The following is a 12,385-nucleotide window of genomic DNA, read 5'->3' on the forward strand; positions in this document are numbered from 1 at the left end:
GAGGGAGACAGAATCCGAAGCAGGCTCCCGGCTCAAAGCTGTCAGCGCAGAGCCCCTCGCGGGGCTCAAACTCGTGAACCGTGAGGTCACGACCTGAGCCTACTCAGACACTTAACTGACCGAGCCACCCAGGCACCCTGAGAGTTGACATTTTTCATGCTATCTGCTTACGCAGGAAATAGGCATTTTGTTTACTATTCATGTGGACGATGCCCCTTCAAGAACTTCACTAAGGAAAACTCAATGCCTCTATGGCTCAGCTAGCCAGCCATCCATCTGCTCAACTATCTGTCAGCCAGACAAGTGCTCATTCATTTAACAAACATTTATAAAATGGTTCTAGAAAAACAGGCCTAGCCCTGAGTCAAACTTTGGAATAGGCAATTTTGGTGTAAGGGATCCTCTCTGTTCATTTCTGCGATGGATTCTCACTTGTACTAGTCTGATCACGGCTAGTCTGATCACGACTTAAGACAAAGACTAGTCTGATCACGAGTGTGTGGTGTTGCTACCATCCTTCAAGACCCCAGCTGTACTTTCCACCATGAAATATCCCCACCCTTCAAAACTATCTCCCATATATTTTTACCTAGGCCAATAAATAAGAAACAGAGAGTTTCCTGATGCCTAGAACTATACAGTAAGAATTATAAGAGTAACAGAAGTTGGGGCCCTGACCTGGAGACAATTATTGCTTCACCGGGGGAAAGAAGTCCCTCTAGGAAGTAATTGTAGAGAGAGCACATGCGTGAACACACACACACACATACACACACACACACACACACACACACGTATGTTTACAGACCAGGAGTGAATAAATAACAATGAAAGAGATCACCCATCCATGTAGGATGCATCAAATTGCAGAAAACATGCAAGTAAGTTAAGAGAACATCTGAGAAACAACTACGAGAATATTATGTCATTTTAGTATTTAAGAATAACAGCAGCAAAGACCAAGCAAAAGCATATAAGAGATAAGAACATAACTAGACTGGACAAAGCAGAGGGGTTGAGATGGAAATGGGGAAGGGATGACATGAGAGAAGTATTTAAGTTAGGGATAGAAGTCAGGGGGAGAAGTGTAAGGAATTCACAGAACACCTCGAATGTTTGGATGAGGCATATTGATATCTACATGCTAAAATGGGTAAGAGAGTCGCAGAATTCCCAGACATGAAGAAATGTACACTCACAGGCAGGAAATTATAAAATTCCCACCCTGCAACTGTTATAGGCGTATCTGAACCATTCTAAGAAAATAAAGGTGTAATAAGCTCTTATTTTAAAAAGATGGTTTTATCCATATCATATATTCACAGAGTTGCACTCTGTTTTTTAATCAGGATTTTTGCAAAACATTACCTTTGGACTCCAGCTCCATTTTCTTTTTCTTTGCCCATATATTATGGTAGTTTTCAGCCATCATTTCTGCCATAGCCTTAAGTGAATGAAACATTTAGAAAATAAGTTATAATTTAATGGGTAGAAAAAGACCTCACTTGCCAATAGGTAATATCAAAACATGCTTTAAATTAATAAATCATAGTGTGTCCAGGCTAAACTATCTCAAGATTATCAAACACAATGATCTTACTTGGAATCTGAAACCCAGATTCAACATGTGAAACCCAGAAACAATCTGTGGAATTGTGCGGTAGTAAACAGCAGAGATGATTTGATGGGAATGATTATTGTTATTTGTAATGGTTTTTGTCTGGTTATTTGTAATGTCTAAAGACAAAGGTTTTATTAATTCAATAATGAAACTTCAAATTAGCTATGGACTTTAACAAAAAAAAAATCTATTTATTTGCAGGTTCTTATTGCAATTTCCAAAGCTTTAAAAGGCAATCTAAATCTTATTAAACAATGAATGCAAAGAAGCTTAGATGGAAAGTCTAGATTCAATGCCTACCCCACACTCAGGGAGAGACTTGGACAAGCCACATTAACCTTTTTGTGACCATTAACTTTTTGGTAAGATTGCCTCTAAGATTCTCTTTTCCCTTTTGAGTTTCAAGATTACTATCTCATTCTTAAGGCATCCATACGGGAGCAAAGACAACGGGCAAGTCAAACAATTTAACATAACTGACATGACCTACTACATAGGGTTTGTCTTTATAAATTTATTTCTCGTGGAATAATACTAATAATGTCAATATCGCTGTTTGATCAGGATACTGACCTATCAATTTCTGTTCCAAGGCAACAAATTTTCGTTTGCTCCAATCAGCCATTTCAAAGTACATTCCTTAGGCACAAAGGTGAACAGATACAACTATGGATGCAGCAGGCAAAATCCTACCCGTTTCCCTGGATAAATGACTTAAATTTCATATTCTTTACTGGGTAACTGAAGTTACCCTTGAGCAGAGCATTTCTAATTCCTGATTTATTCTCTTCTCACTCATAGCTATTCAATTATAGTAGGATTTTTTTAATGCACATTATCTCTAAGGAAAATATGTTATCTGGAAGACGCATCCTAGAAAAAGTTGTATCAACTTTCAGAGCATTAAAAAGCTAGGGTCCATAATCTATAAATTCCATGGACCCTTTATATGATCAACATATTCAAGCAATTCATGAAGAGAAATGTATGCAGGAAAGTGTTACAATATGCTTTTTAAAAATGGAATTTTCAGAATACTTTAAAAAAGTAATACTTACGTGCAGGTCTCTGGACAGTGTGACATTGCTCATATCAATGGCTCGGGGGCTATAACCATGCGCAGCATCAACAGAAACCTAAATAATTTATGTGAAAATGATAGAGTTTAATTAAAAAACCCAGGGGAGAGAGACTTAAGACAAATTTTAGAAATACAGGACAAGTAAACTTCCAAACATAATGTTTCCTCAGATGAAACTGGCAAGTATCTGTACGTACATACTTCACGAGCATATAAATTAAATTGTATTTGGGTATCTGATAATTTCAGTTTATGACTGAATAATACATCCCAACATTTCAGGAATTGCCCCTCCCAAAAACTAATGGTCATAATTCAACATATTGTGCAATGGATCCAAGATTCTTTTTTTTCTTTATGTTTGTTTGTTCATTTGTTGTAATGTTTATTTATTTTTGAGAGACAGAGTGAGAGTCAGGGAGGGGCAGAAAGAGACAGGGAGACAAAGAACCCAAAGCAGGCTCCAGGTTCTGAGCTGTCAGCATAGAGCCTGACCCATGAGCAGCAACATCATGACCAGAATTGAAGTCAAATGCTTACCCGACTGACCATCCAGGTACCCCTACTTATTCATTTGGAGAGACAGAAAACATGAGTGGAGATGGGGAGAAAGAGAGAGAATCCCAAGCAGGTTCCATGCTGGCAGCATGGAGCCCAACATGGGGCTCGATCCCACAAACTGTGAGATCGTGACCTGAGCCAAAATCAAGAGTTGGAAGCTCAACCAACTGAATCACCCAGGTGCCCCTGTATCCAGGATTCTGAAACATTACCTTAGTCAAAGGCTCGCTGTATTCTTCAGTTTCTTACAGACTCTAATTGGCTACTGTATGGTGTACTTTGGAAGAGTTGGTTGTATTTTATCTTCACATTTGGCCCATTGAGACATTGATAAATATTGCCCTCTTTGAATAATTACTGTTTGCATGAGGAAGAATAAGAGCTAAAAATCTGAGCTGGCAGGATTCCAATTCAAGCTATCTGATGCCTTGGCCACTTCTCTCTCCCTATCACCTCTTATGGCCTCAACATGTTGCAGTGTATTTCTTTCCCCACAAATCTAATATAACTGTCCTCTCAAATGTTATCAGTCTCCAAGCTGCTACACAAGGCTTCTTTCCAGCTGCCATCAAGCCAGTCCATCTAGATTTGACACCAGGAATCACTGCTCTCCAGCCCTTCATTTCATGAACTCCAGGCAACCACCCTCCTGTCTCTGTGCTCAACTTCTCTTGACTCCATTTCCTCAGATTCCTTCTTTGGCAACTCTTCTATCCATTACCTGAAGATCTCCCACATATGTTGGCTCATGGCCCCTTTCCTCCATCTTCAAAGCCAGCAACACTGCATCTCTTTGGCCATTTTTTGGAAGTCACATTTCCCTTACCCAAAGCCCAAAGAGTTATTCCACTCTTAAGGATTCTTGAGATTATACTGGACTCACTGATAATTCAGTATAATCTCCCCCATCTCAAGGTCTTAAGCCTTGATCACACTGGCCAAGCCCAAGTAAAGTCACATTTCCACAGATTCCAGCTACTGGGGATCATCTCTGAAAGCCGTAATTCTGCCTAACACAACATCTATAATCAAATTCATTGTTCCCTCCTTGCCATCTCTGAGCAAGTAGCCATCTCAGTGCTCCCTACCTTTCCTAATATAAACATCCACCTGGCAGTCCAGCCCGGATCCATGGTGACCACCTTTGATTACTCCTCCTCCTCTGCAATCATATATCAGGCAGTCACAGAACTCTGTCTTTTCTACTTTAAAAATCCCTCTGGGATACGTCCACTTCCCTCCATCTCCACTCTCTCCATTCTAATTCAGATATTTAATATTTGTCTTGTTTTGAGGGATGTCTATGGTGTCCTCCCAAGGAATCTGTCTTTCTGTCTTCCATACCCTCCTTCTCTAATTCATTCTCCACTCTGTTGTCAGAACTGAATTTCCAAAATATTTATTTTGTTATTCTCTAAACTCTTCCACTGTATGGGAAAAATCTGTGGGCATGGGCTGAGCCTTATTGGTGGTAATGTTCCTAGAGGCTGTGGCACAAGCCAGACTTCGCCAACACTACAATGATAAAGTGATTCCTAATCTCACAGACATGATGGCAAACCTATGTCTTAAAACTGATAAACAAACAATATTAGACTCTCTGGAAATTGGTTAAATGAATAAAATGGAGTTGGTATCAATAACTTTATTTGTTCCTAAAATAAAATTCTCAGTATTTCATACCCTCTTGGACTATGTCTAACTATTTATCCTTTTAGCTTTAGATTAAGTTACTGAGGCTGGGTTAAAGAATGTGAAGTTGATGCCTGTTTGGTCAGGGACAGATTCTATTTATATTTTTCATTACCTATTTCTCTCCTTCATATACAGAGAAATCAAAAGAGCGGCCAAGGCTGCTATAATTTCAAGTTGCCCAAAACATGCGCCATTTCTGAACGAGGGGCTTGAACATTAATGTAATTAACTCCAGTGGTTTTAGCAACAGTAACGGCCACCACGTGCATGGTTATGCGCAAGGCAGGCAGATTATGTCTTTTGTTCTTTAGAACAACTCTAAAAGGTAGAGGTCACTTTTCACCATTTCAAAAGGAGAAGAAAATTTCAAAAGAATTATTTCAAAAGTCATAGAAAATGGCAGCATCAAGTTTTGAAAGTAATTCTGTCAGAGTCCAAAGAACTTCACTAATTTCTCAAAATTTTTCCCAACATTCCATGTGATCTGATTTCTGAGACACCCCCACCTTTCTCCTGGCTACCCAGCTCCAACTCACTCAGCACCAATATATACACACACTTCCTTCATCTCCCTGATACGTATCAGGCGTCACTCCCAACTTACTGCTGCTGCACTCCTTGGGACATTCTTCCCCCAACTCTGTGTAATTCCCTCACCTTTTTCAAATCTCTATTCGTCTTCTCAGTGAAATCCACTCTGACAACCGTGTATAAAACTGCAACTCATCCACAAATGTTATCCAACCCCTTCCCTCTGCACTCCCAGTCTGCCTTTCCATGCTGTTTTCTTGTTTCTGTAGTATGAATCATATTTTTACGTAGTACATAATTTCCTCATATCTGCTGCTTACTTTCCCTACAAGAATGTAATCTCCATGAGAGCACAAAGCTTTGTCTATTTTGTCCACTGATCTGCCTGAAAAGCTAAGAATAATGACTGGAACACAATAGGTGCTCAATAAAGAATCCGTTGAAGGAATGAATGAAATTTGGTTTTGTCCTAGCCTGCATTTTAGTTCTAGGTGGTCACACTTTCCAAAAGTTTCATTCCCATCTCTCTCTTCATCCCAGGTTATAAAATTATTTTTCATTTGTTTGAATAGTTTATATCCTATATTTGCAATACTGAAAAACAGAAAAATAGGAACTTGCAATTTGGGGACAAGTAAGTAATTGTTAAGAACTTGTGGAATGTGCCTGAAATTGTCAGAAACGCCCTCCTTCCATGCTGTCTTTGCCAAGAGGCCTACTTAGGCCCCCTCTCTAATCAGTATCTCCTCACTTTTTCCTATCTGCACTTCTATATATTCTATATCCTATTAAGTTGTTATTGGCCACGCCCAAGCCCTTATGGTATCTTGCATATGCAAATTACAAAACCCTAATGGAGCAGTAAATTTCCTAAAATCAGGACTCATGTCTTCCTGTGGTGTTCAAAGCAAACAAAAAACATTAAAATTGTTATTGATCCACATAAAATAATAATGGTAATAATTAAGTATAATATTTATTGAAATATAGGCCAGTTACTCTTTTAAGTGACTCATGAGCCCTCAGAATAATCTTTTAAAATAGATGCTTCATTTGCTTCATTTTAAAGATGAGAAAACCGTAACACAGAGAAGTTAACCAGTTTGCCGAGCTCACACAGCTACCTGGTGGTAAGGCCAGGATTTCAACGTAGGCGGGCTATGCCAGACCTCGCTCAGTTAAATCCAGGCTGCTTCTGCCTTGCAGAGGGAGAGCTGAGCCCCACGTGAAAGGAAGCTGAGACAATTCAGCTCCAAAATCACATCGACAAGTGACCTCTCTCAATTCACCCATTTATATTCCTTACTATAAACTGATGCTATAAAAAGCGTTCCTTAATTTATCCAGAAGAGCCTATCTATTGCATAATAGAAAATATCTTTATAAGCTTTATGGGAAACCAGCAATGGAGAGAAAAGAAAAGACATTAAAAAGCTTGGCAAGATGATACCTGAAAAAGATGATAGAACTACAAGATTAGTGATTAAGGAATAATATATTTTAACATTTCAAGTAATGTTGCCTTCTGCTTAAAGAATCTTTGAATAAAAGCAATGATAAGATTATAAATATATTGGTGGCATCGACTGGAATTTGCTCTCCATTTCTGATACTGAGAGAAATATTCTTTCTTTACTACTAATAGGTCAAAGCACTACAAACGCAAAAACACTCTTATCTACCATGAAATGCTCTCTGGCATTAAAAATATTTAAATAATAGCAGTAACAATAAGAGTTATCATTTACTAAAAAGAAAAAAAAATGGGGGTGTTAACATTTACTCAAACAGACCAAGTAACATGCCTGATGGTACATTTCTAAAAAGTCTCAGTCACTGTTAAAAACTGAGAACAGACTGAGGGTTGATGGGGGGTGGGAGGGAGGAGAGGGTGGGTGATGGGTATTGAGGAGGGCACCTTTTGGGATGAGCACTGGGTGTTGTATGGAAACCAATTTGTCAATAAATTTCATAAGAAAAAAATAAATAAATAAAATAAAAATAAATAAAAATAAAAAGTCTCAGTCTACCTCCAGATATTTCGTCCTTCATCTATGCACTGTGCCTCTGGCATACTGAAATCACATAGGAGACATAACAACGCACATCATATGTCACACATGTACGACATCCCTCTAAAACCGGTAAGACCTAAGACATGGTTCTATGAGTCTCAGTTGATAGAATCTATCGAGAGCTTAAAGTCCCCAGAGAACAATATTACGAGATAAGCAAGGAGTAAGGAAGACAGGGAATAAATACAACACATACAATTTTAAGTCAGGGGACACAATCTTGCTGCTATGGGCAGTGGGAGAATCTACCTTCTTGTTCTGGGCACAGCTTAAATCACCCCCATTAGAGAGTAATTTTTTTGGATTTCCTGTCCAATTTAGAGGGGAAAAAAGAATAATTCCACCCTCTGCACTCTGCACCACCTGGTACACACCACGAGTCGAAAACTGCCTGTACTACATTGAAGTAGGTCTAACCTGCCCGTCTCTGACACCACATTGTGAGTCTTTGGCCCTTATCATCTTCATGTTCCTATCATCTACCGGAGGGTTTGTGCTCAGTATGTGCTGAAACAGATTAAAACAAAATGTAACCGAGTCAGAAATGTGTGCGTACATGATAAAAAGGTAAGGTATGCTTTTACGGCTTCCACCCACATGATACTTACTTAAGAGAATTTAATGTACAACATGCCCAAATCAGAACTCAATCTATCTCAAATATGAAACATGGGAAACGCATGCTATGAATGCCCTTATTTTCTTTAAAAAAAAAAAGGCAATAATACCCATGATATTTTGTGCGAACCGAACACAGTAGCCCTAGCAGTCTGGAAAAGGGAAATGACAGGTTTGGCTCCCAGGAGGGATGAAAGGGCCACAGGTAATAGTTAGCATTTGCTCCCCACCTTGAACTCCAGGTTCTTCAGGCTGAGGCTGTGCAGCATCTTGAGCACTGATGCCCCACAGCCAGCACCTTGCTAAGTTCATTGGATTTCCTTGATGTGACTCACTAGCAAGGTGCTCTCTGAATTCTTTTTTTTTTTTATGTCTATTTATTTATTTTTGAGAGAGAGAGAGGGTGTGAGCAGGGGAGGTGCAGAGAGAGAGGGAGATAGAGAATCCATAGCAGGTTCTGCACGGTCAGCACGGAGCCTGATGCGGGTCTTGAACTCATGAACCATGAGATCATGACCAGAGCTGAAGTAGGATGCTTAACCGACTGAGCCACGCAGGTGCCCCTCTCTGAATTCTTGCTCTGCCTTTATGGTTGCATATATTGCCTTTGAAAAGCGGACAGGTGGTCAAGCTCACTGTGTGGACCATTCGTGTGGGTTCTAGATCGGGATCACTGTCTGACGATCCCACTGTTCCCTAAGAAACCAACCTTTGGTTCTTTCTCGAAAGGAGAAGAAAACTCTGCAGACAATCTCACTGTACATAAGGCTTCATCAGTAAAACGTCAAGACCTCACCACTGGGCACTCCTTTAGAGACTAACCAGGAGAAGCATCACCTGATAAACTCCAGTTGTTTTTTTTTAATCTTTTTTTTTTAACATTTTTTATTATTTATTTTTGAGACAGAGAGAGACAGAGCATGATCAGGGGAGGGGCAGAGAGAGAGGGAGACACAGAATCTGAAACAGGCTCCAGGCTCTGAGCTGTCAGCACAGAGCCCGATGTGGGGCTCAAACTCATGGACTGTGAGATCATGACCTGAGCCGAAGTCAGATGCTTAACCGACCGAGCCACCCAGGTGCCCCTAAAGTCCAGTTTTAACCAAGACTTAATTCACTTAAAAAGAAATAGGGTTTTTCCTCTTCTAAACATTCTGTTAGTCTTCATAATTTTCCAATTATTTGTTTTGGAAAACCCACTAATTAAATAAAAGATTCAAATGATTGTGAAACAACATAAGCTGTGCATTCACCGATGTGTTCTTACCTGGCTTGTCTGAGAAATACGACGAGAACGGTTGTAGAGGGCCATGCTGTCTCCCTCCCGTGTTCTCTCAACCCTCCAACCCCACGCCAGCATGGTTTTTAAAGATTCTTTGATTGGCCAGCGATAAATTTCTTTTTCCTAGAGACAAAAAGGAAGAGAAAAAAAAAAAGGGGAGGTGCATGGAATCCAAATAAAAAATCTGAAATAGACTACCTTCACTTCACTTTAAAAAAAAGAAGACTGGCATTATTTATTTAGAAATGAAAAAGGAAAGTAGAAATTCTGAGAAGTACAGGGTGAGCTGAGATCTAAGTTGGCTAATGCTACAAAGAGGGATTTCAGCTTATTATTTCATTGGAGGTTAGTTTTCTTCAGTTTCCCAGCTTCTGATACTTTAGATAGAAACTAAAAAAGGAGAGACAGTGCCAGATTATATGAACCATGAGCGCAGGCTTTTCTACCATCTGAAAACACAGATGAGAAAAACTCTTCCTCCGTAAGCACCAAGCTAAAAAAGTCCTTTTCACTTCATTTGTCAAGATATTGATTCCCCCCCCCCAAAGAAGTAAAATACATGAAAAATTATAAGTAATAATCATTGTAAATATTACTTCTTTATCCCTCATCAAGAAACTCCTTAGCACGTAAGAATATTTTCTAAAGACCTTAAAAATATTGGGGAGGAAAAAATATCAAAAAGGAACAGAAGAATATTAAGTAGAGAAGAACCTATTAAATGCTGATAGAAATAGGAATAGAGAAAAAAAGACAAAAGATTAAAATTAAAAATGGCAACCTTTAAATAAAGGTTTTTTAAAAAGCATATGTAGGGGCGCCTGGGTGGCACAGTCGGTTAAGCGTCCGACTTCAGCCAGGTCACGATCTCGCGGTCCGTGAGTTCGAGCCCCGCGTCAGGCTCTGGGCTGATGGCTCAGAGCCTGGAGCCTGTTTCCGATTCTGTGTCTCCCTCTCTCTCTGCCCCTCCCCCGTTCATGCTCTGTCTCTGTCCCCCCAAAAATAAATAAACGTTGAAAAAAAAATTAAAAAGCATATGTAAAGAAAACATCTTAATAAGAAATTACATAATAAAGAAAAAAATTCAAAATAAATTGAAACTGTATAACAAGAAAGAAAGAAACCTCACCTTTTCAGATAATAGTTTATATGGCTTCATTAATGGCTGAACTTTAGACGAGTCTGAATATATTTCTCCATAAATCCATCCATTTGCCAACTTAAAAAAAATCAAAATTATTTTACATGCATTAATTTTTGAGAATGTAGGTATGTATGTGTTGAAGTGTGTACTAGTAAAATAAAAATAAATCAAGATATGGGCTAAGGTTTGAATTCCACCCAGCATAAGTCAGTATAAAGATTTCCATCCTAACCAATATTATTTTGAATAATTACCGAGAACAAATCTTTCTATCCAAAGATTAAACACACCCTGAACAGATCCAGGTCTATAGTTATGTCAGTAAGCACTCCCCCGCTGAGCAAACTACGGGGTGCGCGGCCCCCATGATGTTGATTCTGCGACATCTCGGGACCCTCCATCTGAGATGTGTATGCGAAATGCTCGTTCAAGCAGGAAAACTGGAGTGTGCTGTTTTTATTGGGAAGCTTCTCTGAATAATGCTAACTGTTTGGTCCACTCCAGTATTCAATTAACTCTCAACAGGTTCGTTCCACATGATTTTGCCCTTGCAGTTCTGTATGTGTCACCGTTTCCCTATCTCATTTCATATCTGCCCATGGAATCTGAGTAACTAGACTGCAATAGCTCAGGACAGCCTTCTTGTAAATTTCCTCTCCATCACCACCAGCTCGGTACCTAATAGAGTCTTTACATAAAACAGACACTTATCTCGGACTGACTCACCTAGTAAATAAATTAGTGAACAAAGAACCACACATTCATCAAAACAAAAAGAGGGTTTCTTAGGAGAAAGGGACTGATTGGCGAAGGCAAGAACTGAAATTTAATATAAAGTCTAACAGGATGATACAGAGCTGCTCCATAAACACAAACACCTTGGAACCTTTGATGTTTGATTTTCACTTCGCCAACAGTACATGCTTATTTTAGATTCCTGCATCATCTCAGCTCAATTTCTCTGACAAATCTATTTCACATCTCTCAAGTTTAACCAGGCTCAACATAATGTGACTACACAGCCATAAGGTTCCTTTTAGAGAATTTCATGATACGTAGGACATGTGTCACTTAACTCATCAGCTTGCATTTTTCTGACAATCCAAATAAAATATGTCAACTTGCCATGCAGTTTATTTTTAGCCACCTGCAGATCTACTTAGCAGTAAGACCTATTACAGAAGACTGGAAGGTATAAACAATCACTATTTCCGATTAATAATTTCAAGATTTCTCTAATATAAAATTACTCTTGAAGCAAAAGTTTCTTTAAAAGATTTCTGACCTACAGTCACCTTTTCTTCCTAAAGACCCTGATGATGATTATCTCACAAACAATATGTGTTTAGAAACTGTATTTATTATTTCACTAATAGAATTTTTATTCCTAAAACTGTGCTTTTGATAAACAAATATTCTCATTGGATTACACGTATTAATGGCAGAACCAAATAATGTATTAGCAAATCATAATTAAATATTCTTTCTTAATCTAGATACAGCTCTCACTTTAAGATAGAAAATAGTCATGGTCAGAAATATTTGGGTGGTGGCCACTCATTGGGTAAATTCAGTACTGAATGAGAATGTGATACTCTGGCTTTTACCTTGTCCATTGACCATTTGTCATGAGAATGTTCAGCATATTTGTTAATGAAGTATTCCAACTTCTCAGGAATTGTAATGCTATGAGAAAAATAAAGAAAAAAAGCTTGATTTTTACAGGATTTATGGGAAATCATACCAGTAATTTACTCACAGCTTATGATTGCTTAAA

The 12,385-nt window shown here is 38.8% G+C and overlaps 1 protein-coding gene across 11 annotated transcripts in view; it reads right to left on the reverse strand.

Annotated features, from left to right (window-relative positions):
- The window catches only part of RYR2 (ryanodine receptor 2), a 756,924-nt gene that overhangs the window by 171,709 nt on the left and 572,830 nt on the right, over positions 1-12,385 (reverse strand). For all 11 annotated transcript variants that reach the window (XM_043596215.1, XM_043596214.1, XM_043596207.1 and 8 more), the window contains 5 exons: positions 12,216-12,294; positions 10,594-10,683; positions 9,450-9,587; positions 2,680-2,757; positions 1,369-1,444 (listed from right to left, as the gene is read on the reverse strand). In XM_043596215.1, coding sequence (XP_043452150.1) covers positions 1,369-1,444; positions 2,680-2,757; positions 9,450-9,587; positions 10,594-10,683; positions 12,216-12,294 — 461 coding nt within the window. The remainder of the gene's footprint in view (positions 1-1,368; positions 1,445-2,679; positions 2,758-9,449; positions 9,588-10,593; positions 10,684-12,215; positions 12,295-12,385) is intronic.

The sequence above is a fragment of the Prionailurus bengalensis genome, chromosome D2, assembly GCF_016509475.1.
Source record: "Prionailurus bengalensis isolate Pbe53 chromosome D2, Fcat_Pben_1.1_paternal_pri, whole genome shotgun sequence".
NCBI classification, from domain to species: Eukaryota; Metazoa; Chordata; class Mammalia; order Carnivora; family Felidae; genus Prionailurus; species Prionailurus bengalensis.